The sequence below is a fragment of the Calliopsis andreniformis genome, chromosome 1 (genome assembly GCF_051401765.1).
Source record: "Calliopsis andreniformis isolate RMS-2024a chromosome 1, iyCalAndr_principal, whole genome shotgun sequence".
In the NCBI taxonomy this organism is placed as follows: domain Eukaryota; kingdom Metazoa; phylum Arthropoda; class Insecta; order Hymenoptera; family Andrenidae; genus Calliopsis; species Calliopsis andreniformis.
The window spans coordinates 1,470,101-1,497,279 of NC_135062.1; the positions used below are offsets into that span (position 1 = coordinate 1,470,101).

The window sequence follows — 27,179 nt, forward strand, 5'->3', positions numbered from 1 at the left end:
AAAAGGTCAAGTGTTCGTTTGGTGAAGTGATCAGTGTTAGTGACCGCGAAGTGTTGTAAATGCAAGGTGTCTTCTTGTGGTTGTGTACCTGCGATCAGCGCTACCTGGGCATTATCCCCCAATGATCGGGATCGGCACAGTGACCCAGTGGAGCAAGTGTTCAAGCTGCAGGTGCATTCCTCTCCGAATGGATGAGTTTTACCGATAGTATTACTCGCATAACTAGAGTCATATTATTAATCTTAATTTATTTAAACATTTTTTGCTTTGGTCCGTTATAATTAAAAAAATAAAAATCTATGTTTCCGTACTTTTTACCGATTACAGAAACTAATACGTCCAATTTTCGTTCATTCATTATAAAATAAGTATTATTGTACAGTTTTCAATGTTTTGATACACAGTAAAATAACGTACAATACGTAGGAACTACGAAAACATTGCTTTTTATTTTTTTTCACTATGACATTATTTTACTAAATCGGCACTTTTAAATTCTGTTTCCTCGTTTTTTATTTTTCACAACTTGGAAAATTAATTTAAAAATCTGAAAAAATTCTATAATATGTGTCGAGATAGGTAACGTATTCCTGATTTTTTTCAAAATTTTCCATCTAATAGTTTAAGAGAAGTTTAGCAATAACATACAGATCTTGAGTTTCTTCTTCAAGACTCCAGTACAGCAAGTAATGAACGCTACGCGTAGCTTGAGCACTGTCACCGGACAGCCGTCCGCCCGCTATAGGCGCTCTCTGATTGGTCGATGTTTATCGTTAATAACTCGCTAACGAAGGCCCGGAGGAAATTTTCGCTAAGGAAAAAGTTGCTTAGAATTACCCCAGGAATCACCCCTTCTCTAGAGTTAAACTTATTCTAAGACATCCGATATAAGCGTGCCCTACCTGATAGACTGTGGAAACGTAGAGAAACGTTAACTGTAGCCAAACGGTTCGCTACAGTGTACCCATGGTGTTACCGCTGTGGGGTCGATACGGCTCCACGGTGGAACTGCGTACATAAGTGCATTATGTGACGATTGTCTCCGCTCCACTGATAACATATCGCTCTACTACCATTTTTCTTTCCGTGTAGGCGAAAAAAAAGACGGTTATCAGATTCGTTCGCATGTCCTTACTGTCAAAGAAACTGCATCCAACCTCGTAGCTCCTCGATTTATTCGAGTTCGTCTGTAAAACTTATTGTAATGACTCCCTAATTTCGCATAATGACGATCACGAAACTCACCCTCCTGCACGGAAAGAAAAATGGTAGTAGAAAGGTATGCAACCAGTGGAATCAAGACAATCGTCACATAATGTAACCACACAGTTCCATCGTGGAGCGATATCGGTTCCAGAGCTGTCTACAGTCTTGCACTAGTCACATCCCGTCTTGTAACAGGGCAATGGCGCAGACGTAGGGGCTGTTACAACAGCAAACAACTCGGTTTCAATAAAGAAATACAACTGTCCTACTTATTTTTTATTTATTAAATGTTTTCAAGATCATTTCAAAGTGAATTTTGTTGTTTTGGATAAAAAGATATATTTTTCTTTACAGATTTTTATTCTGTAGTAAAAAAGAAGAAACTTTTGTAAGGAACATTTTTTTTGTATCAAACTTCATATTGAAGACATATTTAATAAAAAAAAACTCTTTTTTTATTTCGCAACTCTCACAGAACACGACGGCAAAGTAAGCATACAAACCATACAAACGAAACTTGTTTATTTTTCTATTGACTATATTATGGTAAAATCAAATTAATGATAATTACATTTTTTACACGATTTTTTCAATAACTAAAAGAATCACACAAATCGTTTACGTGTCTGAAACAAAAACAAAGTTTCGAAATAATGGACTCTCGATTACAATACAACAAGAATTACATAATAATCGTTTCGCATAATCTTCATAGCACGTTTTCAAAATGATTGGTTGTATACTAAGAAAGTCACATAAGAAATTGTAGTTGTTATTAATTTAATCTCATAATCATTTAGTTAAGAAAAAGATAAACTAGTTTCGTTCTGTATGGCTTAATTTTCCATCTTTTACTATGAAAGTTAGCGAAAAAATATTTTATTTTACTAAACACTTTCTAACACGATGTCTGATAAATAAATGTCCCATACAAAAGTTTCTTGTTTTTTTTCGTAGAATACGAACCTGTAATGAAAAAAATATACGTTACTACTTAAAACAATAAAGTTGATCTTCGAATAACCTTGAAAATGCTCAACAAATAAAAATTAAATAGGACAGTTATATTTCTCTCTTAAAACAGCAATACTTTTATATCTTCCATTTTCTCTGGAAATGCATTGTTTTCGAGATATTTTAATGTAAACGTTTCATATGAAGACTGTATAAAAATGGAAACAGTGCTTTAACACGTTAAGCGCAACGTCAGTCCCTAGGGATTGACAGTGGACTTTTCGTTAGGTGGCCTCAATCCATGGGGACTAGTAGTATCAACGTTAAAAAATAAATGTTGTAATTTTAATGAAGTTTATTAAAACATTATAAGCAATGATATGGTTTGGCTCTACACGTATTACAAAAAGTGATGACCTGTTTGGTTAACACGTTGAGTGTGGCGCCGATTTTGCTAAGTCCACTGCCAGTTCCCAGGAACCAGCGCTGCGCTCGACATATTAAATCACTTATGAATATCAATGAAAGGCTAAAATAAAAGTGTTTAATGTTAGTGTTCCTTGTATAAACTGTTAAGGCAACTGTTATCATTTTTTTATAGGAATGAATTGTCTTACCTCGTATACAACTTATGCGTACTGGGTGTCCAAAACAATCGGAACCAAACTTATACTACGTATTAATGAAGTCAAATAGCAAAAACGGTTCATATAAAGTTATGTCCGAAAACCCTTTATTGAAAAGTTATATGCGTTCAAAGATTATTATCGGTAATAATGGCAGTTATAATGAATGTTCAAAATTTCTTTCTTCTACAAGAATACAAGCCTCCGTTCTTTGAATTAACGATTATCGAATTTTTTCAAGTATTCTTTCTGCATTAGGAATAATAGTAAATGCATTTTGAATCATTTATATTTATCTGCGATTCTAAATAATGAATTATGAGAATGATCTTGCCCGTAAATCTTTGAACGCATATATGAATATGACATATGTTTATATGAACTTTTCTTACCTACTCGACGTTAACACGTAGTATAAGTTTGATCCCGACCTTTCTGGATACCTTATATGTACATATCATTTAAAAATAAGAATTAAGTAGTTTATATTCATTTATATTAATTTTTATTGATTTAAATAAGTACTACATTTTATTCCACTGGTTGGATAAAACGGGATAATTTAACTTTTTATAGGAAAACACAATTTGACGAGAAGCGGTCATTAATTATCCAATATAAACTATTACAGGTACGCTATATTACAGACTTCACTGCACGTGATTAAAGGAAAACATTAAGTCTAACTCATAAAGGTAACTGAGGGCGAGTAATTAAAATCTAAGCACCCCGTTTTATCCACTTTTCTCCCTTTTCCCCAAAATAGTTAGAAAATGCATTGCAATGCAGTGATGTTTACAGAAATAAAATTCATTGTGATTTTATACCTGATTTTTTATTTAAATTTAAAAACTCTGAAAAAATTCTCTTCAATAATAACAAAATATTGCAAATCCTATCAGCTCTTCAAAGTTACATTTCATTGCCTTTTTTATTATTAATTTGTAATAAGTATTTATACATTCATTTTTATATGCGTATTGAATAATATGTATATACATGCAAGTGTATATTTAAGCTTTAAAAATTATATATATTATTTGCATATAGAAAATCATCAAAGCTTACTGTCAATCAATTATTTTCTTTTCATAAATAAAATACATTGTATTTTTAACTGAGTAGCTACCATATTGAAAATGTGTTTAAGAACATTCAAATAACTCAGATGAATTAAATAAATAATGATGACGATACTGTAGATATACGTATGTAGTGTGATTTAAAAAAATCCACGAATATTTATATTCATGAGATTTATAAAGCGACTATGTAAATTCAAAAATCTTTAACATCAGTAGAATTTTAGTAAAGAATAAAAATGTTAAAATATTAACATAAATTATAAACTTACCACTTCTTACGAAATTGAATCTTTGAAACACTCTATACGAAATTATATATGGAGTATACATCACAGAACTTAACTTTAAATTAACAAATAACAACGCATCAATTACGCTATACGAAGATACGACTTGTATCCCTCATGTAGAGTAAATAAGAAGACTACCACACCACCTGTCACTCGACTTATTCGATAGTATGAAACATGCGTGGTGATATCACAGCCACCCCACCAAGTTATCAGAACCAATGACTATACTGCACAGATACTGGACAGCTAGATGCGTCAACTCTCTATTACACATTCTAGTACTGAACACTAGAGGGATCAAGTGTTTGTTCATTCTCGAAAGTGGCTGAAGAATGGTTGATGATTATGCACGGTTGAAATAAAAAACCACACCCACTCTAGCCTGCAGAAGTATGAATTTCGAAAAAAAATACTAATCTATTCTTCTCTGATAGCATCCTCCGAAAATACCTTGCTTTTTAATTGTATGAAAATATACCGATATTTTTTAAAATATTACTGTTTTCGTACATCTGATGAGATTAAAAAACTGCTCATTTGCTGGCCTTAATTGCACTCTCTTTACTTTTCTGAAATTCGTAATAGTTTTGTCAAAATCAGTAATTAAGTGATTTACTAAAATAGCAAGTGTCACTGCACATGCGCAGCCAGAAGAAAGGCGGAAAATTTAAACGACTTTAAATGCTTAGATAATTAATGCAGGAAATAAAGTCAATCGACTAAAATTTTACAAATCAAAAATGAACTCTTTTTAATCTACACTGCTATAGATCTTCCGAAATATAGTAATATGACATAAAAAGTATAGTTGATCCGTTAAAAAAACATTGCTAAAACATAGAGAGCCGCAAACTCAAACAATCTCAACGTAAAATAAATGCCATTAGGCTGTTTGAGATTGCACTCTCCCTAATTGTATAAAATTTGCAAACATTTAGATAATGAAATAAATATACACGGTGATCAATTTAGCTGGAAACTGTCCGAGTGTTGGCAGCATTTATTGTAAATGCACAGCAATCTAATGATTGCCCTCTAATGAGGGTTTTCAGTTAAACTGATCACCCCCTGTTAGGTAACTTTCGTAAGATTAGGAGTGCTTGTGTAGCTCACATCATTCTGCAGTGAATATTTTTGTTTAAAAAATGTAAATCAATATTTTAATAGTATCGCCCTCCAAATATATGTCTTTTTACAATTGCATCCTCACAATTTTTCCGAAAAAGCTGAAAATGGGATACTGTAGAGACGTGCAGAAAAACATTCATATATCATAAAATGCAGCTTATTTCAAACAGATCTCGACGGAAAACAACTGCATCTTAAGTAATTGTAATTGAACCTTCGCTATCTTTTCGAAATTTGCAAAAATATAGATAAAGAAGATACAATTAGACATACATAAACTGTATAGTTTTACCCAACAAAAATACTGTCAGTGTTAAAATATGCACTGTCGCAATGTTCGCCTTCTATATAATTTATTATTACTTGAATATAGCAACATGATATCGTAGTATCGTTGTTCGATAAGTCGAGCGAAATTCAAGATCTTTTGTATTAGATTGCGAATGAATGTTAAAATAAGAAACGGGAGATAGGACAGGAAATGAATTGTGAACGTCTTTAAATATGTAGCGTGCGTTTGTAAGATTAACTTTCGAGCGTGTTCTTAGATGGTTAACAGATGTGCTCAGAAAATAAGGTATACGGAAATCTAAGAACTGTACGCAATAGATATCTTAAAAATAACAGTAAAACCGGGACATAGTGAATTAGATAACTTGGAAGTTTCTCAAGCATCTGTTTCCCAAATTTCGCTAAACATGCAACTGTTCCTGTTTATAAAAGAGACTCTTAGAACGTTCGTTTATACTTCCTGTTAATTTTCATTACTTGAGCCTGCAGAAAATTGAGTTGAGAAAGTCCAGAGAGTCATAAAACCATAAATTTCGTTTAGCCGTTTCTTCGATTTCGAGAACAAAAGTTAACATCCACTTGCATCTTGCCAGATGTGTTATGTAACCGTTCTCACGCGAGAGCGTGCCATTCCCACTTCTCAAAGGTTGAAGGGAAATGCGAAGAATAAAGGAAAAACTAAAGGACAATCCCCTGGTCAAAAGCTGAAGACATCATTTTCTGATCAGACGAGAGTATTCGAAAAAGATTTGTGAAGGATACGCCAGGAACGAAGAAGTAGGGCGTTCAGAGGGTAGATTCGGAATTCTGCTTTTGTAAAGAGATCAGATCGATCTAGAATTGTGAAATCATCTATTCGAACATTCAATAAGTCTTGTGTTTGAGCAAAAGTGTGTCTGAGTTATTTAATCTACAAATTTTGGCGCCATTTGCGAGTAAAGTGCTTCAACACTCCACGGGCAGGAACCTGCATTGCATTTTAGAAATCAATTTCCCTAAAATTCCCGTGAGATCGCGCAACAGCGCCAAGTACATTCGCAGAAATCGTGGTTATTTCGATCTTACAAAGTACCGAAATCAAATAAGACCAAGTACATTAGCCGTATAGTTTATATAAATAATTCAGTATACGCTCTAAAAAATTTGCAAGATAAGCATTACTTTAGGAGTCATATACAAATTGAAAAATTAAACCTAAAATGTACTTGGCAGGCTCTTTTGCAACAAAAATTTTTTTATTAAGCCTGGATCAGGAGGGAGAAGGTACTAGGAGAGAGTAGAGGGGTTGTAACTCCTAGCTTTACTGTTTAAGGGGCCGCATATTTTATTGGGATTTGAGCTATTTTCCTTGTCAGCCCTTTTGTTGCTTGCACTCTAATTTATTTAAATGTAATGTGAAAATCAAAACATTTTGCACATTATACGTTAATCAAATATAATACTGTTCAGAGCTAGTAAACTTGCCTTTGGAACGAAAGACGGGCAAGAGGGGTTCCTCGTTTGTACCAACTGATTTCACATTTCTTTATTCAGTACCTAGCTGTAACCGCTCCAACCAATAAGATAGAGGTACCTTTGTGTAACACTTTTCAGTAGGTTACAAAATTATCATCAATTTTAATACAATTAAGTGTTCTTAATTGTATCATCATTACTATTCGATAGATTAATGTTTTTAAATAACGTAATGAGTTTTTATGTGCATGCTTAATGTGAAAGTAAAAATAATGTAAAGTAAAAATGTCAAGTTACACTATGTATGTACCTGTTATGAAACACTCATTTGTCTCGCTATTTCATACTCGATGTCCCTATTTTGAAACGGGTGTTTACTCTTAAGGCATAACGTATCCATTTACCTAAATACGTAAGATATTTCCGAAATATTATCAATTTGTATAAAAAGGATTAAAGTAATTAAGTATTCTGTTTCTCAGGATTAAAATAATTAATTGATTCTATTTTTTTCTATAATATCTTTGTCAATGAAAATTAATATTAAGTATTAGTAAAACATTTGGAATATAATAACTGAACATATCATAAAAAAGTAATATTCATAAATAGTTTAGTAAAATATAACTGTATAAAATGAACTATTCGTTACATTATTAAATAAACTATTGAATCACATTTAAAAAAATTTTTTTTTAATCTCTGCAATTTGCTGTTGCTTTTTTTTCTCTTCTTGCAAAACTTTTTCTCCGCAGTCTTTTCTTGCTTTATTTGCTGTTCCTGTTCCTTCTTCCACCATTCCCGTGCTGTTCCAACTGATGGATGGCAACTTCAATTTCCCTCTTTTTTCTAATTTACTTCGCTTCTTTCTCGATAAATATTTGAGGGGGGGGGGGTCTAAACGCAATATAAAATACAATTAGTGTTTTCTGTATCTGCAGGCACTTTATTTCTTTTGCTGTTACCTTCACAAAGATCTGGTTGTTCACTTTTTGTAGTGAATATATTTTCTTTACAAATACTATCATTTATATAATGTTTAGTTTTTCTCAATTCATTACTATTTGATTTTGAAAAAAAATAATTACAATAAATAATATTATACATCAGTAGCATCAAAATATTCAAATAAATTCATACAAACCTTCTTCACTAAGTTCATTGCTCGAATGTACAGGAACTACTAGTGCATTAGGATCAAATGGCATTAAACCACTTTCCCTGAATCCACTCTGCACATTCTTCTTTTCTTCAATATATGAATTCAAAGCTTTTTGTAGCACAAAGGGAAATTATTCCTTTTTCAATTTTATTGTATTATTTTCTGATTTCTATTTTGGCGCTGTTCTTTTCCAAATATCTTTTAGTGAATGAAATACTGCAAGTGGATGATATGGGTTGTATTTGACAATAGGACAATCAATTCTTTTTGCTTCTCCCTGCAAAATGATAGTAACAGAATGGTAATATGGGACAAATGCCCATCAAGATGTATTATTACGGGAAACTGTATATTTTGTATTAGTAATCAGGGATAAAAAATATTTGTTATATACTCATAAAATGTTATCTAAAAATCTCTGTAAAAAAGTTTCTAGCACTTTTTTTGCTATACTTTCTTTGTACGTCATGGACAGACCCCTTGTGTCCTCAGCATTATACATAAATAATGTTCTAACGCACTCTTTCTCATTTACATCCACTATTTTATAAATGGTGCAAGCTCCTTTTTGAGTCAAAACTTTATTTGATTTAGGCAGTAACTGCATGTTTGTTTCATCACAGTTAAACACACATGATGGGTGAATATTGAGCACCATTATAGAAGCATCGATAGCAGTTAATTATTGAGATGTCCAAATACTTAAATTTTAATGACGTTTACAAAATCCTTCACACCAGCGATGTCCTGACCTCTCTTCTGTAAACAGTGTCTTTTGTTTAAACTTAATTACAAAAGATTGTACATTCTCTAATAGTTTAGTTTTTGTCATTGGAAATCCTTGCTGTGCTCTGTATAGAACTCACTACACAATTTGGACTTCTGTATGTGTAGTTAAAATGGTTGATGGATTAAATTTAGACTCTAATTTTTGTGGGCTTTTTACAGTTCTGAAGATAGACATTAATGGAACATCATGCATGTCTGCTGCTATTCTGAAACTGATACCTTCCATAACTGCTTTTAGGGCCTGGTCTAGAGCTACTCAAGCATAGACTTTATTTTTCCTTTCTTCTTTGCACGTTCTACTACTTGACTCTTTACTTTACTTTTCATGATATCTTTCACTTTCTTTTTCACAATTCTTTTGATCATTTTTTTGAATGATTTATTTTCGTCAATATCCTTCTTGATTCTTAAATTTTCTGGCATTGTTAAATTTCTTGACCTTAATAAAAAAGTTTGAAAATAAATATTAAATTACATTGCATTCACATATGCATACGCTATATCTTATAGGTTAAGTTCTCATAACTGAGAATTACTCATACTTATTTGTATGTTTAATGAAAGCATGACATTGATTACTTATATTACACTCGTATAATGTAGTAAACAATTACACGCAATTTTTTTGTAGCTAAGAATGCAATCTTTGCTAATCTTAAGGGGGTACGATCAGATATGTCAGAGCGGCGATATTACCGACAAAATTAGGCAAAAACAGGGGTTTACGGCCTGACACTTTTCGTCCTTATATGAGATGATTTTAAACTGGAAATGGGTTCATTCGAAAGAAAACAGTTCAATGCAGCGCAGTCAACTCGCGATTTAACGAAATTCTACTGATATTTAGTAATACGAGTGTTGTAAAGTAGAGCAAAAATCTACCATTCACAGGTATGGAAATTTAAGCATTTTTATGTAATTTAGAGAGTGTTTTGATCGAAATCGCGAGTTGACTGCGCTGCGTTGTACTTTTTTCTATCGAATGAACCCTTTCCCAGTTCAAAATGTTCTCATATAAGGACGAAAAGTGTCAGGCCGTAAAACCATACAACAGTATTCCTTTTGGCTGGGTTATCGATAAAACAGAGCAAAAAATGTGACAAATTTAGTTGAGCATTTGCAAACCAGGCGACGCCTAATTTGAAAGACTGCCGATGTGGAATCGGAATCTGTGATACCCAAATTAACGATGCGAGTTACTGAAAATTTCCCCCTCCACTACACACACCACCTTAGGAGTCGCGTGTACGTGAGCTCGGCGCTTCGGGCCACTCCGGTCATATTCGAAAAGTCAAAAGAGAACGCAAGTGTAAAGTGAACCTTACTCTCTCGCTCTTTAAATACTGTCCAAGTTGCCGACAAACGACACAAACCGCGCGCGATATTTTCATTTGTCCAGACATATTTACGAAAGCCCGAGAAGACAAGAATACAGAGCCCGTCTTTTGCTATCATGCAGGTTCAAATCTGTGACTTTTTTATTTCATACATAATTTTTAGTAGCTTTTTAACTTTAGAATTCCTCGCTTCATATATTACTTCATTTATAAAATACTGTAGAAAATATAATTCATATTTTAGCCACACAGATAGCCATAAAACACAGTTGCATCGTTCTCATTTTTTTACAACCAGTCTTTTATGGAATGAAATAATAATTTGAGTCATAATAATATAAAATCAAATTTATATAAAGATTGTAATTGTATATTAAAAGTACTTGTAGAATAAAAAAAAAGTTGCAGGTTTGAACGGGATCCGAACTCGATCAATGGTAAAGACATAGATGACAGGTATAGGATCCGTGCATCTTGACGTTCATCATTTCATTACGGTTACGAGGTGAGATTGTGAGATCCTATACACGTCTGATGTCACAGTTACATTGTGTATAATGAAGAAATAAATGCAGTAGATCACATGTATGTATATTCAAAACAGTCGTGTGCGTTTGGATACACCACTAGACATGCATAGGGAATTGAAATATCTCAATACCGTCGATTAGCTGTTGCGATTTCGAGTAACACTCGGTCATGTTCGGCTCGTGTCGTATATCGCATCGCTCGCTCCTAACCTAGCGCGTTACCACTTATGTATACATACAGGGTGTCCCGCGTAACACACAAAAAAAAAACACACAAAATTAAAAAAGTGTTTACATGTCATTTGCATGGTGTAAGGGGGAAAATTTATTGGCTATAACAAATTATCTTTTAGATTATTATTTTCAAAGATACGATAATCAAGTTTAGTTTTTTAAATAGAACTATATACTTTTTTTCAAATCATTTTGTAGTGCGTTTCAAGATAAATTTAACGACATAGAAATTATGTATCTGTTTTCAAATGGTTTTCGAGATATTGGATACGAAAGTTTAGTGTTTTTCAGTACAGGAAAATCTGCTCGAGTAGAGAGCATCGCAGGAAATCTCGCCTACGCGTCAAGTGCCACATGCCATACATTGTTCCTTCAAACCAATACGGGAGGGTCTGCTGCAGGAACAGTAGGCCCAAATTCTGGAAATGGTTTTCCTGTGAACCTGACTATCATATCTTTGAAAATAATAATTTGAAAGATAATTTCATCTAGCCAATAGATTTTTTCCTGTATATGTGTAGATACAGTAATGTTGCCGACGAGAGCTGTTTCGTCTACACGGACGAGAGCCGCGGTCTATCCCCACTACCTCGTATGATGTGTGCCTCCGTGTAACCAATTCTTGGAACCATCGCGTACAAGCTCGATACCCCAGAACAAGGCGGCCATAAAAAACAAAGATAGCATTAAGGATTTAAATAGGAAAAATTGAAGTTTCTTATTCGCAAACAGATTTTCACGCACGTAACACCAGTAAATTCCTTGTGCTCTCCCGATGAAAATGATATTAAACACGACAGGATTCCGATTATTTATAACATACATAAAACTTGATTTATAGAAAGAAAGGTCACGTTCATTTACGTATACAGTAATGTTACAGACGAGAGCCGTGCTCGGGTCTCGTAACGGCTCTTGTCGTGTGAACGAAACGGCCCTCGATCGTATTATTACTGTATTTAGAATCCAACGATCCTAATCCAAACCTAACTCAAAATATACATACACACATACATATATATATTAATATTTCTATTTAAAATTGGTTTGAGTTTCATTAGTATCTACTTATATATGTAAAATAATATATACTTCTATATTCTATATTCTATGTATATATAAAAAGGATGAATAATATCTAGCGAAATAATAAATCGGAAAACGGACAAGTAAGCTCTTTCTACAAATTAAGTTATTAAGTATCTTTATTATAAATAATCGGAATCATGTCGTATGTAATATCATTTTCTTCGGAAGAGCACAAGGAATCGATTGGTGTTGCTTACGTGAAAATTTGTTTGCAAATAAGAAACTTCAATTTTTCCTATTCTTAATCCCTAATGCTATACTTGTCTTTTGTAACGTCATTGATTTCGGGCATCGAGCTTGAGCATAGACGGTCGAGCGAAACCCTTTTTTTTTGCTTCTTCGGTCGTGCATCAATTATCTTGGCGACCGAGAGTAAAGGAAGCCAAATCGACTACCAGTGACGGACGAGGGCCGCGACCAGACCCAAGCGCGGTTCTCGTCCGTAACATTACTGTATATGTATACGTATACTTATGTACACGCACACATATGCGTGATCTTCATATTAATATAAAAACGATATTTGGAAAAAGTGTCTATCTCGAGAAAGGCATCGACGTGGGCAAACAATGAATAATATGAATGTAGTGGTATTTAGAATGTGACACTTGTAAAAGTTATACACATACAAATAACATGTGTCGTTTGATAAATACCACTACATTCACACGATTCAGTGCTATATTGAATCACAGAAAATATCTTAGCAATCGGAAACATCGCGCGTGGCTCGTGCCGCTTGCAGGGATTTGAACAGTTGAATGTGGCGTTTCAAGAGTGAGAGAGTAAGACTCATATTCGCACTTTCTCTACTTTCCGCAAATGTCCGAAGTCGGTCGCGAAGCGTCGAGTTCACGTACACATAGCTCGTATAGTAGTGTGTGCAGTAGAGGGGGAAATATTCTAAGCTACCTCCCGAATTCGAAATCATAGAAAGGCTCCATCTTGCGTTCATCAAGCAGCCACGTGTCTGTGGATAATACTATTTCTGTAACGGAAACTGTAATAGCAGATACCGACCTGGCAATTTCGAAATGTCACGTGACTACCGTACCCCCTTAAGCCCGCAATTTTTGAATGTTTATGTAAGAGTAATAATTAATAACTACATTGCGAATTTCATTCATTCATGCCAAAATATAGAAAATATGAAGAATATAAATCAAGTTGCAATATTTAGAAAATAAGACATACGGTTATTTAAGTTTCATTCCTTTATTAAGTTTCTTGAAAACTTTAATTCAAATGAAAATTCACAGTCTGATATTAACTTTAAAATTGTATTATAAATATATTTGACACAATAACACAGAAGAAAGGAATACAATAAAACAATGCAAAATGCAAAGTACATACAGCTAGGGCAGTAAAGACTTTGTTGAGATTATAAAATTTTGAATTTTATATATGAGTATAATTAAATATACTACTTACATAAATAATAACTATACTCGACGTATCAGCTATTGAGATATTAAATTTTGAAATTTTTTAATGTATTAAGCTATTAAACAATACAATTTTCTAACCATTTGAACTATTACACTATAAAAACCTTCTTAATGTATATATATTAATGTATATAACTAAAAAATATCATGATACTAAGAAACAATATTAGTTATATGCTGTAATAGTTATATAATAACTTACTTTAACTTGCAATCTTTATAAAGTTTCAAAGTAATGTAACCCCTTAATTATTTTCTGTAAACATAATTTTATGTAAATAGTAATAATGAATAAACATAATAATTATAGTATATAAACAAGCTAAATGAGAGCACCTACATACCACAAGGAAGTTACTACGAGAGCAGGTACACAGAGACATAGATGAAATCAATATTCCACAGATCTCCCTTTAAAAACATATTAAAAAGATCTTCTAACAAGGAAGCACTGATATACCTCGGCGGATGCAATTCAGATGCGGATGCGATCAGCGATCTTCAGATAAAGAGTAAAGAGAAAACCAGCGAAGAAATCCAAGACTATCAAGAGAAATACACCAATAATTGAGGGAGCTTTCCCAACAACTAACAAGAAATGATAGGCCATCAACAAAAGAAACAAGTTACAACACTAAGCCTATCTTTAAATCTAATACAAAATACACAGCCATTAGCACGGACAAAGCCGTCCCAGGTCTCACCACGAGGAGGTTGCTGTGCTGGAGACCCACAGGGAGATAGATGGAATCAAACTTCCATCGATCTCCCTTTACAAAAATCTTAAACTAACAAGCCAAAGACATGAATGGAAGCCAAGTTCCATCCACACCTTCAGCTTGGTTCTTATAATAGAGATGTGCCAAGTAATCATTGAGTAGAGATTGGGAATATTTAGAATCTACCGCGTAAGGCAACCATGAAATAGACAATCGGTGGTGCGAGTCCTTCCACCTTGAAGACGGGTACTAGGAGAAGGCGACTGGCACCTCATAGCCCAATCAGTTGCCTGATTGAACTGTGGGGTTTCCACCTGCAAGTGTGTCATACCACACACCATTCAGTGTCCACATCGTCTCTCGCTAGTACAAACCCCCAAGGGAAGAAGAACAAGCTCCATCGACCGCCGATTCCACAGTTGGACATTTGCTTCTACTAAGAGAAGCAGATGACCTCCTCACAGAAGGTGAGGGGGAAGTAACCGAGCAAAAAGAGCTAAGAAATGACAACTTGGCAGTGTTACAGTGACTTTACAATGGAAACTTAGAAGTAGGGTCTTAAAAATATTCTAAGCGATTGCGACTTATATACTAGATGCGGTGAATCCCTCGGCGGATGCGACGTCTTCGTTCTTCAATCTTCAAGTTAATATGAATGATTGGGGGAGCCTCCCCAAAAATACCCCAACGATGGCACAGCCATTGGCCCGGACAGAACCGGCCCGGGTCTCACCACGAGGAGGTTGCTGTGCTGGAGACCCATATAGTAATCACAGAAATGAGAAAGAATTGACAGAAAAATCCGTACTCAGATTTAAGCCAGAACATATTTAGACAGAAAACAGAATGAAACGACGTTGGCATTTAGTTGAATACTTCTTCGATGTTCATCTAAACCCTGAAATGTTAAAAATTAGAAATGCCAATGAAGTCTCTCGGGGGATACGATGTCTTCGTTCGATGAGTGATCTTCATATGAATGAAATAGGAATGATAATTATAACCAGCGATGAAACTTACAAGAGAACAGAAAGACATGCAGTAAAGAGAGAAGGGACGAATAATAGAAGCATATCAATGATTGCAGAAACACAAAGGGAACCACCTCTACCTAACTACCCTTATATCTAATACAAGATGCACAGCCATTAGCACGGACAAAGCCGCCCAGGTCTCACCACGAGGAGGTTGCTGTGCTGGAGACCCACAGGGAGATAGATGGAATCAAAGTTCCATCGATCTCCCTTTACAAAAATCTTAAACTAACAAGCCAAAGACATGAATGTTAGCTAGGTTCCATGCATGCCTTTAGCTTGGATCTTAAAGTAAGGAATTGTCGAGTTATCATTAGGAAGGATTTGATTAAATTAGACTCTACCGCTAATGCAACCGTGAAATAGACGAGCGATGGTGCGAGCTCTACCACCTTGAAGGCCGGTAGGTCGGAGAGGCGCACGGCACTACATGATTCAGACAGTTGTCCATTGCTCCCTGCTGCCACACAGGAGCTACCGAAGTAGACCTGATTCCGACAGGCTGGTAAAGAGAATGTGCAAAAGGCGGAAACGTGTAGTTTCCACAGTCGAGTGTGTCTTTCCACACACCCTACTGTGTCCGTGGCGTCGCTCCTAGTACAGACCCCCAAGGGGAGAACACGCTCCACCGACCGACGATTCCACGGTTGGTCACATGCTTCTACCAAGAGAAGCAGAGGTGACTTCCTCACCAAAGATGAGGAACAAATTTCAAGAAAAGAAGTTAGGAAATGACAACTCGACAATTGTACAGTGATTTTAAGCTAGACAGGCAAAGACATGGATGGAAGCCAAGTTCCATTCACGCCTTTGCCTTGGATCTTAAAGTAGAGAAGTGCCAAGTAATCATAGAGTGGAGATTGGGAATATTTAGAATCTACCGCGTAAGGCAACCATGAAATAGACAATTGGTGGTGCGAGTCCTTCCACCTTGAAGACGGGTACTAGAAGAAGGCGACTGGCACCTCGCAGCCCAATCAGTTGCCTGATTGAACTGTGGGGTTTCCACCTGCAAGTGTGTCTTTCCACACACCATTCAGTGTCCACATCGTCTCTCGCTAGCACAAACCCCCAAGGGAAGAAGAACAAGCTCCATCGACCGCCGATTCCACGGCTGCGAGTTGCTTCTACTAAGAGAAGCAGATGACCTCCTCACAGAAGGTGAGGAGGAAGTAACCAAGCAAAGAGAGCTAAGAAATGACAACTTGGCAATGTTACAGTGACTTTACAATGGAAACTTAGAAATGGGGTCTTAAAAATATTCGAAGCGACTTATGTACTAGAAGAGGTGAATCCCTCGGCGGATGCGACGTCTTCGTTTTTCAGTCTTCAAGTAAAAAGTAAGAAGGGAACCCGCGATGAAAGGAGAGAGTATGAAGTGAAATGTATAAAAGACTGGGGCAGCCGCCCCAACAACAGGAGCAAAACGGGAGATAGGGAAAAATATATGAATAGATGGAGAAGCCTCCTGAATAGTAAGAGGAAAACCATAGACGTTCGAGAGAATAAAGTTCAAGATCCCTCGAGGGATTGACGTCTTCGTTAAATGAGTGATCTTCGTACAAAGAGTAAAGAGAAAACCAGCGAAGGAAGAGCATGAAGAGGATTATGTCAATAATTGGGGGAGCCTCCCCAAGAATACCCCAACGATGGCACAGCCATTGGCCCGGACAGAACCGGCCCGGGTCTCACCACGAGGAGGTTGCTGTGCAGGAGACCCAAATGAAGATCACAGAAAGGAGAAAGGATTGACAGAACAATCCGTACTCCGAACTAAGAGAGAACATATTTAAACACGAAACAGAATTGAACAACGTTGGCATTTGATTGAATTCTTCTTTTAGTACTTATATCCGATGTTCATCTGTATCTTGAAGTATTACAAATTAGAAATCCAATTGAAATCCCTCGGGGGATATGATATCTGAAATCCCTCGGGGGGATACGATGTCTGAAATCCCTCGGGGGATATGATGTCTGAAATCCCTCGGGGGATACGATGTCTTCGTTCGATGAATGTTCTTCATGTGAATGAAACAGGAATGATAATTGTAACCAGCGATGAAATTCTGAAGAGAATAGAGAGTCTTGCAGCAATGAAAGAAGGAACGAATAGCAGAAGTATATTAATGATCCCAAAAACCAGAGCAAGAAATCAAATGTAATATATAAATGATTGAAGGAGTCTCTTCAATCTTCTTTTACAAAAATCTTAAAGTCTAAACTTAAAACTAGTAAACTAAAGTCATGAATAGAAAACAAGTGTAAGAATTCGAAATGTTAATCGAATTCGTTTTTTAACATATTGATTCGATGGTTTTTTAAACCATGTGTGGTTTTAAAATAATAGTTAAATATTGACGAAAATATTTGATTAATATTGATGAAAATAGGGGGAAGTAAAATAGAAGGGCATAGTACACGCAAAATAAGAGAAGCAGAAGAAAGGGGGTCACATATATACAAAATAGGGCTAACAAAAAAAATAAATTCAAAATTTGTACAAAAACTCACCGGTTGTCCAAGATGACCACTGGTCAACGGTCAGCTGACCACTTGTCAGGGGTATCCAGGGGTCCAGGGTACTCCGAGGTCCAGGCAGGTCCAAGGCCCAGGAGTCCCTCCAGGATCCCCAAGGAGGTCCGCACCCGCCAGAGGACCCGCGACGAGTGAGACACTCGTGCTCCTGCAGCGGTATTTATACTGTCTCGAGGGAGATGAGAAACCAATCAGAGAAGTTCTTCGGTTGATTAGAATTTCGAGACCGATCTAATTGATATTTTCCATAAAATAATCATCTTAACAACAATTTCAGGTGCACATATTGTTAATAACAATCACACACAGTGTGCACTTGTGTAAATAATTGATACTTATAATTGTTAGTTAACGAATACTGAAATTATTAATTTTTCGTACATTATTCTTCGTTCGATTAATCTCGAAATACTTGAAAATTTCTTAATATTTCTTTAACTAACAATTATAAATGTTTGAAGGTATGGGTGTTAGGTGAAATAATACTATTTCCACTATGCGTGACGGTTCTAGGCTTTTTTATTCGCGAGTTGCTTTTTCTCTCGGTGGTGCGAGACTCTTTTTCAACTCCCCATTCTTCGTCCTCCTAGGCTCGGTTCCTTGGAGGAGCTGTTCAACTAATTCTCATTGGTCAAGACAAATCATCTCTTGACCAATGAAAATGTCTTCTGACAATCCGCCCACTCTTTGCGCCCTTAGCGCGCTTCATCAGAGTGGGGCGAACCGTCGAAGGCCAATTTCCTAACGTAAATATTGGTGATGCAGCGGGGTCTCATCAGGGTCAAACCTAAACAACCCGTCAGGCCCTGGATGTTACGTGTCACCACGTGATGCTTCGCAGGCCCTCGGCAATCCAGGCTTCGGTTTTCCCGAGACCCAAGATTTATGACACTTACGAACGCTATTGAGGCTGTCGTAGAAAATTCCTAAAGAACACTTAATTGTTCGACCCAAACGGCTAAAACCGATGCAGACAGTTTACTCAAAAATAGCTTCTCTGGCGCGGGCGTCATAAAACTTTCTAAACCTTTGTACGGCAAGAAAACATTTCTTCGAATACAGCTAGCCGCTACATGTTAATAACTTACATGAGTCACTGCTTGCGATTGTTATTAACCCTCGAACGACAAATACTGGGTCAAAAGTGACCCTGAGACCGCTGGCTCTGTATATGAATGTAAAACAATCTACTGTCCGAGGGATAACAATCTTCTTGTCAGTCGCTTCGAAGTTTTCAGCGGGTGTGAATCGTCCTGGTGATCCTCTGGAAGAACTTCCTGGATTATCATGGACTACCTTGGGTGACTCTCAACCATTCTGTCCACTAATAGCTTGACCGTTGATCAGATGTCTTTGGCTTACCAGTTTAGATTTCAGACTTTAAGATTTTTGCAAATGAAGATCAATGGGCTCTTAATTTCGTCTATCTCCCCACGAGCCTCCGTGGTTCGTGTACTATCTACCTTTAAAGTTTTCAATCATTTTTCTTTACCACTTTTACTAAGCCATTCGCATTCTTTGCTAGAATTTCGTATTTCTTGGGTGTACCAAGTAATCCGAAGCATATCTTGATTAATATAACATAGATACAACTATTTCGGAATCAGTGAATGCTTCTTAGTACTTTTAAATAAAATTCCTTATTCCACTAAATTTAGTCATAAAAAAATAAGCATCTTATTTAGAATAAATATCATCACTCTGGTATATATTTTCTGCAACAACATATTTTTTGTAAATAGCATTTTCGCTTATTATTGAAATTATAAGGATAAATAAGCAGCATAGTTTAATGGGAAACCTTATATATTGGATGGTATGGTAGGAATATTTTCTCGTTTGCCTGCACTATTAGCGTAAAAAGAATACGTTTCCTACATCCACCGCTCAAAAATCGCAGAGGACGCTCGAAAACCAGTGGATTCTCGAGCCGTCGGTATTTCAGAACGTGAGACACAGAAGTCCATTGAATGTTCAGTCTATCCTGTATACTCGTCTGTGGTAATACTATTTCTCTAACGAAAACTGTAATAACAGATACCGACCAAGCAATCTCAAAAAGTCACGTGACTACCGTACCCTCGTAACATTACCTCTTATATGCAGCTTTCAAATCTTTTTTATTATTTTTTTCATTAACGAAAGCCTATGGGAGAGAAAGCTGTTAGAGTTTTCTTGTATATGACGTGCATTATTATCATGCAAACTTTCATAAAAATCTGAGACATCATTTTGGCGGCTTTTCCTTGTGAGTGTTACATTTTTACACGGACAATGTTTTTGCTGGAATTTATGTATACAGGGATTTCGATAATAGGTATCAGAAATTTTATGGAGTGGTTTACGTACTAAAATAAGACAAAACTGAAAAATGACAAAATTGCGTTTGAGGCTTCGTTTCAAAGTTACTGATTTGCTGAGAAAACGTATACAATAATACGTGAAATGTGTCTAACGGGACTTATTTTACTGCTGACGTGCACTAATCGTATTAGACATGATGAAATCGTTAAAATAAGATTCAAGTCAGACATACTTCACGCGAATTTTTAGCGTTTTCTTAACAATCAATAACTGAAACAAGGTCTCAAACGCATTTTTATTATTCTTGATCGTGTTTTTATCTTATTTTAGCATACAGAATTACACCTACTAACACCTCTTCTCTAAACACTGTATAATTTAAATAAATATTCAAATATAGTTCCTTTTCGTCAGGAGATCCTTATATGTTGTACTCAATAGTACGGAACAATGCATTCGCCAATCGGAGGCTTTTTAATAAATCAGCTGGTCCATTAAATTATCAGAACTCCCTAAACCTGGAGAAGCGAACTGTAACGTTTGCAACACGTGGTTAATACGCTAAAATTACTCCCCGCATCTATCTGGAAACCATGACTGTCAATAATAATACTGGTCGCGAAAGCCTAAAAAGTCAAATATTGAAATAATTAACTGCTTCCAAGTTGTACTAGTTAATAAGAAAAGAAAAAATAAGGGAAGGAAAGCATATGTCAATTACTTTTATTTTTTTAACAAATTATACATAAGTTTCAGGGAATTCGAATGTTACATCCCGTCCTGTTAATTTTTTATACACAGCAGCAAAAGTATCAACCTGTTAAACAGAACAATATATAAGATACATTATAAAAATTTATAAAAGAATAATATGTGTAATATTTTATTATCCTGTTTTTTACACGAAATGTATAGAACTCACATATCAATATTTATTACTAACAATATATTTACCTTATGCTCGATATTTGTTTGTTCATTTTTATCCAGATGTACTTTGATGAGTTGTGTCCCATCAAGTTTAATTCTGATGCGTTTGCCAACAATCTCTACAGGATATACCAAATCTTCTAGTAATGCATCATATACTGCTGTCAAAGTGCGGCTAAAAAAACATTAACCATTCTCATTTTATAATTTATTATCAACTTAAAAACTTAAGGGGTCATTCTATAGCCATGTCCACTTTTTAGTAGGTGAAGTCGCTAAAGACATGTGAAGGTTACTTCTGCTTTTGTACATGGCATCCTACATTTTTCTGTTTAGCATCTGATAATAGCTCTCAAGAGACAAATACAAATACCTATACGACAAATTTAGTCAAGGTCATGTAAGAGGAATTATAAATAATAAACTCACTTTCTTTAGATGTAATGTTCGAAATATGGTCCACTGGCATTAATACAATACTGTACACATGTTGGTTAGTGTGATGGAACTGCTCTATGACAAGTTTGAAGACACATTTACACTTCCTTCTTATGGAAAACATTGATGGACATATTGTATAAGCACAACCACAATTTATTATACCATGTGTTATTTCGAACATTACATGTCTTCAGCGACTCCACATACAAAGAAGTGGACATGACCAAACAATGACCCCTTTAATACCAAACAATTTTTATTCAAAAATTTTTCTATTACTCCTACAATTTAAAAGATAACCAAAGTGGTAATTTTTACTGAAACAACCTCTGTATACTTATACCTTCTTGGCCTCTTCTGTTTATTTTTAGTACGCGTTTTTCTTGTTGGTTTAGGTAAAATTTTACGTTCTCCAACAAACATGACATGCTTTCCTGAGAATTTCTTTTCTAGTTCACGTACAAGTCTTGTTTGAATTTTTTGGAAAGCTTTCAATTTCGGCATGGGTACATAAATAATGATGCACTGCAAAAGATCAAATGCTCTATATTACATTATGAACAACATATTTAACCACTAGCACATTTTAGTTGAAAACTTTTTCTAACAACATAGGATACATCATACAATAGAAATTAGTATGCAAAATTTTCCACATTACTAAATTACTTTTATATTTTACTACACAACACTATTTATTGAGAAAATATATACATACACATTAATAGATTAGAAAGTATCCATGGGATATTAAACATGATATTGTAATGTACAAAATTTATATACTTGCTCATGATCATACTTATATCTACTTAAGTAAGAGATCACTGTGCTGCTCAATTGCTGTTTCGATTTATTACTTTCGATAATACAGGATAAACATTGAAATAAAATTCTTTCGTGATCAAGAATTTTTTTATTAAATAAAAACTTATTGAAAATGTCTTCCGTTCTTTTACCAACATAATTATAAATAAACAAACGATGATAATATACATCACTACTACTTCAATTCTCATATTAAAAGACGAGCGTTATAAGGCAAAGGGGGAATAGTAATGATTATGACATGACAGTACATTATAAAGCAAGGCAGAAGCAGATTCTATTTTCTGTAACAGACACGATAATATGAGCTTTATATTACTATAAGATATTGCGGTTGTTTTTTGTAAGAGTACAGTAAAAGAGAGAAGTAAAAATTACATTTAGAACAATATTATCAATCATATATAATGTTGCATAACGTCAATCTACGGCACCGATATTAATACTTTTCCGGCATGTGCATAGTATATTATTATAATAATCTTAAAATCTTGTTGAAAATGACGTTAAGATTTTAAGAATGAATGATGATGACTGTTTAATTTTTACAATAATTCAATTATACCTCAAATAAGCTTTTAAGAATTGTTCTATGTGTATGTGTGTCTATAGATTTTTATTAGAAGTCTTCAATGAAACATGAAACTAACTATATTTATATGTATAACATGTTTAAAAGAAGTTGAGACACCCTGTTTACTATAGATAATGTATATAACCACTAAACAGGGTGAGACCAAAATAGAGAGTTACATTTTGATAGCACATTCTATTCTTTCTGTGGGAACTCTTTTTTCCCAAGATATAAACACAGCTTATGCTCATTAAAATATTTCATAAATAAGGTAATGATCTTTAGTAATGTGCCATTAAGAAGCTCAGTTGCTCATTAGAAAATTAATTAATAAATTTTGAGCCATTAAATTTATCTGCTTAAAATTGATATTGAGTTTTTAACTGATTCCTTCTTTTATGAAATTGAATAAATTAATAATTCATAATGTTTTTTTAAATATAAAAGGGAGAAATTTTGTTCTAATTTGTATATCCTTAGAAATAATTTAAGTAAAGGCAGATGAATTTATGCTTGCAATGTCCAGTTGTATCGATATCAAGAAAGTATTTTACAATAAAGTTTTTGTGGTCACCAAACCAAAAATTTAATAAAGGTTAGCTATCGCGACACAAATTCTGGAATTTTGTCAGATTTTTAAATTAATTATCCAAGTTATAAAAAATAAAAAACGATAAAAAAGAATTGAAAAATGCCGATTTTGTATTATAGCAATACCGGAATAATAATCATATTAATTCAACAAATAAATATCTCTAATACTATTGTTTTCACTTTTTTTCACACTTTTCAATTTGATACACCACAGTAAAAAAATAAAAAGCAGTGTTTCCATAGTTTCTACGGATTCTACACTACAGTTATGTGTATTAAAATATTAGAAATCGTGTCAAAATGTTCGTTTCTTGAGAAATGTAAAACTAACTCATGAATGCCATATGTTGCAAAATGTAATCCATAAAAATTATGTAACCAGTACGTAACCACAAAAAATTAAACCTCAGATGTACTTGGCAAGCCTTTTTTATTAAAATCATATACATGCGAAATTGGTGTAACAAATAAAACGGAAAAAAATATATAAACCCCCAAAAATATGAAATCCACTGAAAAATACTAACCCACAAAAATGAACAACAAGCATTAAACTTCTAAACAATATCAAGAGCCCATCATACAATTATTCAAAAGATATTAATCTCCAAAAACATGTAACTTTTGCAAATAGGGTTTGAGGTCATAAAGTGCATATTCAAATAATATTGTTATTTGTATACTACAAAGGACACTATACATGACACTGTAACTTGGTTGTTCAATTTTGATAAAGAGGGCCCGTCAAGTATACCTTAGATTTAATTTTTCTAGTTTTTACATGTATCTGTTATTTGTGAATGCATTTAAAATAGTAATGCTTTATCGTGATTTTCTAATTATCGTGCTGTGGAGTTCACTGTATAAACAGGGCAACTACTTTTGATTTCAGTACTTTTTTTGAATTATATGATAATAAACATTTTTGGGAATGTTCTTTAAATGCATTTTTTTTCTTTAAGTTACTATCTGTTTTCGTAATATGGGATTGTAATAAATAAAATGGCAATCTATCAGTGTTCAAATTCTTAACTAGTGGCTTACCTAAGTCTATTACTCTTCTCTTTAAATGTAAAGAAAAACACATAAAATACGTTTCTATAAAATTTTCCTGTAATTAGTTTCATATTCTAATTCTTTCTAAATAACATAGATGAAAAGATATTGTATAAGTTCTACAGAGAATAGTAATATAACATAAAGCATATGCATTACAGTAGAACGTCAATTATCTGAAGTAATTGAGAGACAAACCTGTTTGGATAAGCGATCTCTCAGATAATCAAACAAAGAGACACCCATTTTTGAATACATCATAGAACGACAATAAATTAAACTTAAACATGAATGTTTATCATATAACTACATATTTAATCAGAATATGTATTTAGTAAGCAAAATGCATTAGAAAAATAAACTAATTGTTTTCAAATACTGTTGCAAAATACATAGCTTAAATACATACATTCTGCGTTTCAGTAATCAGTCATTTGAAGAACCTAAATTCCAATAACCAACATTTGGATAATCAACATCCTACGGTACTTACTGATATGAATAATATTGTATACTTAATGGAACTTTTAATAAAAAACCAATTCTACATAATATAATTAGTCATATTAATTATTATGAACACATACTATCAGTTAAATAATAGTTGCATTATATACTCGGATAGAAAATACAGGTTTAGAAAAGAAATTAAAGAGAATATGAAATGAAAAAGAATATTACTTTACCTTTTTGTTATTAGTTTCTATTTCACGTGCTTTTGTAATATAAAGTTCTCTTAACTGTGACTTTAAATCACTATTCATTTCAAGTTCTAAAAGAGCTTGAGAAATGCTGGCTTCGAACGCATCTGGTTCAGCTCCATTGCTCTTTATTATTTTAGCATTCCCTGTGAACATCTGAAAAATACAAGTTAAAAAAATGTTTATATCGGTTTATAAATTGCAATTCATTTGAAAGTTTAATAACATATAGTATAAATTGTATCCATAATTTAAAACATATGCATAAGTACAACTTTAAATTAAATTTTTTAAATATTGTATATATTTGACATTGTAAGCAAGACATAATAGGTTATAGGTTATATTAAATAAAATCCAATTTCATCAAATTTTGTGGATGCAATCCATAACAAAGTTTTGTATCTATTAATGCATTCTATTATTACGGATAACATAAGAATTCACGTTTACTGTTTTTTAATTCACTAAGAACTTCTTTTCAACTAAAACATAAACTTTTAACCACGCATACCTTGACGATTTCCGCACCGCGTTAAAAAGGACTCGTAAAGTCAGTGTTACAAGATGGAGGATTTCCTACCGTAGCGCTATCTGCAATAGAATGAGGAATCACAGATTATTTGATTCCACTCTATAGAAGAATATTCTTTGGCAGTTTCGTCAGCATATGCATGAACTTGCAAGACGGTGCATTCTGCTACCGCCCCCGCCGCAATCTGCTGAAGTACGAACTTCCAAAAAAAGAAAAAAATACTAGCCTAGTTCTCTATAATAGTACTCCCCAAAAATTCCTTTTTTTTTAATTGCACCCTCAGTTTTTCCACAAAAAAATTTAAAACGAAATTCCAAATATCATACATAAGCCACCGATATCATTTAAAATACTACTCATTTCGTACATCTAATTGCATAGCAAAATTGCATCTTTATTGCCCTTAATTGCACACTCTTTACTTTTTTGAAATTCACAATAATTTAGTCAAAGTCAGCAATTAAGTGATTTCCTAAAACAGCAAACGTCATTGCGTATGCGCAACAAGTCAACACGTGGCAAATTTAAACGATTTAAAGTTCTCATACCTAATTAGAACAGGCAATTAATTGAATCGACTAGAATTTTACGAATTCAATAGTGTAAATCGAAAGTCTGAAATTAGTACCTCTCGAAAATATACTTTTTCCTATCTGCATCTTTACAGATATGCCAAAAGATAGTAATATGAAGAGTATAGAAATTGTTAATTTTACAAAAGTCGCAAGAATTTAAATAAGGAATGTGCAGGGTGATCATTTTTATTTGGAAACCCTCGAAACTGTTGCCCCCGTGAGCCAGAAGTAGAACTGCTGAGATCTTGCGTTCGTTCTAGATACCTACTAAACGCTGGTTATATCAAAAGTTTCGATAGAAACTCGGGCCAAATGCATTCGCACCACGAGTGGTGGGAATGAACTGGCGAGAGACGCTCACCGATAGTATCTGTAGCTGAGTGAAGAAAGAGGAGATGTTGAAACTTTGGGTTTTTTGAAAAGTACTTTAAAAGATGTTTTTTCATAGAAATTGATTAATTATAAATCTGTGAACTTTTATCTACTTATCGATGCAAGTATTAGTGAAATTAGTGTATGCATTATCGAAAAAATAGCATATTAAGCGGCTCGTATGTCAGTAGACGTCTAGTAAAGTCTAGTAAGATAATGTGAGAACTATATTATTAGTTGTATTAGAGGAAAAAAAAGACGGTATTATATAAATTTGCGCGAACGAGGAAGATGCCAAATGCAACTTTTGTAGTTCTTGATTAATTTAAGAGTGTGGCATTTTAAAAT

The 27,179-nt window shown here is 34.1% G+C and overlaps 2 protein-coding genes and 1 pseudogene across 22 annotated transcripts in view; all 3 read right to left on the bottom strand.

Annotated features, from left to right (window-relative positions):
• LOC143189077 (uncharacterized) overlaps window positions 1-4,274 on the bottom strand; it is a 407,881-nt gene extending 403,607 nt beyond the window's left edge. For 18 of the 19 annotated variants that reach the window (XR_013001548.1, XR_013001610.1, XR_013001625.1 and 15 more), the window contains exon 1: window positions 4,141-4,274. The gene's annotated coding sequence lies outside the window, so the exon portion shown is untranslated. The remainder of the gene's footprint in view (window positions 1-4,140) is intronic. The other variant, XM_076375285.1, reaches the window with a different exon arrangement.
• A 3,689-nt stretch (window positions 4,275-7,963) lies between these two features.
• Window positions 7,964-9,412, bottom strand: LOC143180413 (uncharacterized; annotated as a pseudogene). Its single transcript, XR_013002123.1, has 5 exons — window positions 9,310-9,412; window positions 8,924-9,241; window positions 8,718-8,779; window positions 8,183-8,608; window positions 7,964-8,098 (listed from the first exon to the last, which is right to left on the bottom strand). The product of XR_013002123.1 is annotated as an uncharacterized LOC143180413 (transcript).
• An 11,420-nt stretch (window positions 9,413-20,832) lies between these two features.
• Rps7 (ribosomal protein S7) lies at window positions 20,833-25,943 on the bottom strand. 2 transcript variants are annotated; one of them, XM_076377101.1, is made up of 6 exons: window positions 25,864-25,943; window positions 25,335-25,505; window positions 21,940-22,121; window positions 21,180-21,330; window positions 20,947-21,042; window positions 20,833-20,851 (listed from the first exon to the last, which is right to left on the bottom strand). In XM_076377101.1, exons 2-5 carry the CDS (start codon window positions 25,503-25,505, stop codon window positions 20,965-20,967), a joined length of 582 nt encoding a protein of 193 aa, XP_076233216.1. In that variant the 5' UTR covers window positions 25,864-25,943; the 3' UTR covers window positions 20,833-20,851; window positions 20,947-20,964. The 2 variants fall into 2 exon arrangements, with proteins under 2 accessions (XP_076233216.1, XP_076233208.1); XM_076377093.1 differs by lacking the exon at window positions 20,833-20,851 and having other exon boundaries at window positions 20,932-21,042.
• Between the last annotated feature and the right edge of the window lie 1,236 nt (window positions 25,944-27,179).

Coding starts and splice junctions, on each gene's coding strand:
- Rps7 (XM_076377101.1), bottom strand. CDS start 25,505: ATGTTCACAGGGAATGCTAAAATAATAAAGAGCAATGGAGCTGAACCA. Junction 21,331..21,939: donor AAACAGAAGAGGCCAAGAAG/GTATAAGTATAC, acceptor ATGTTTTTTTAG/CCGCACTTTGACAGCAGTAT. Junction 21,043..21,179: donor AAACAAATATCGAGCATAAG/GTAAATATATTG, acceptor TCTGTTTAACAG/GTTGATACTTTTGCTGCTGT.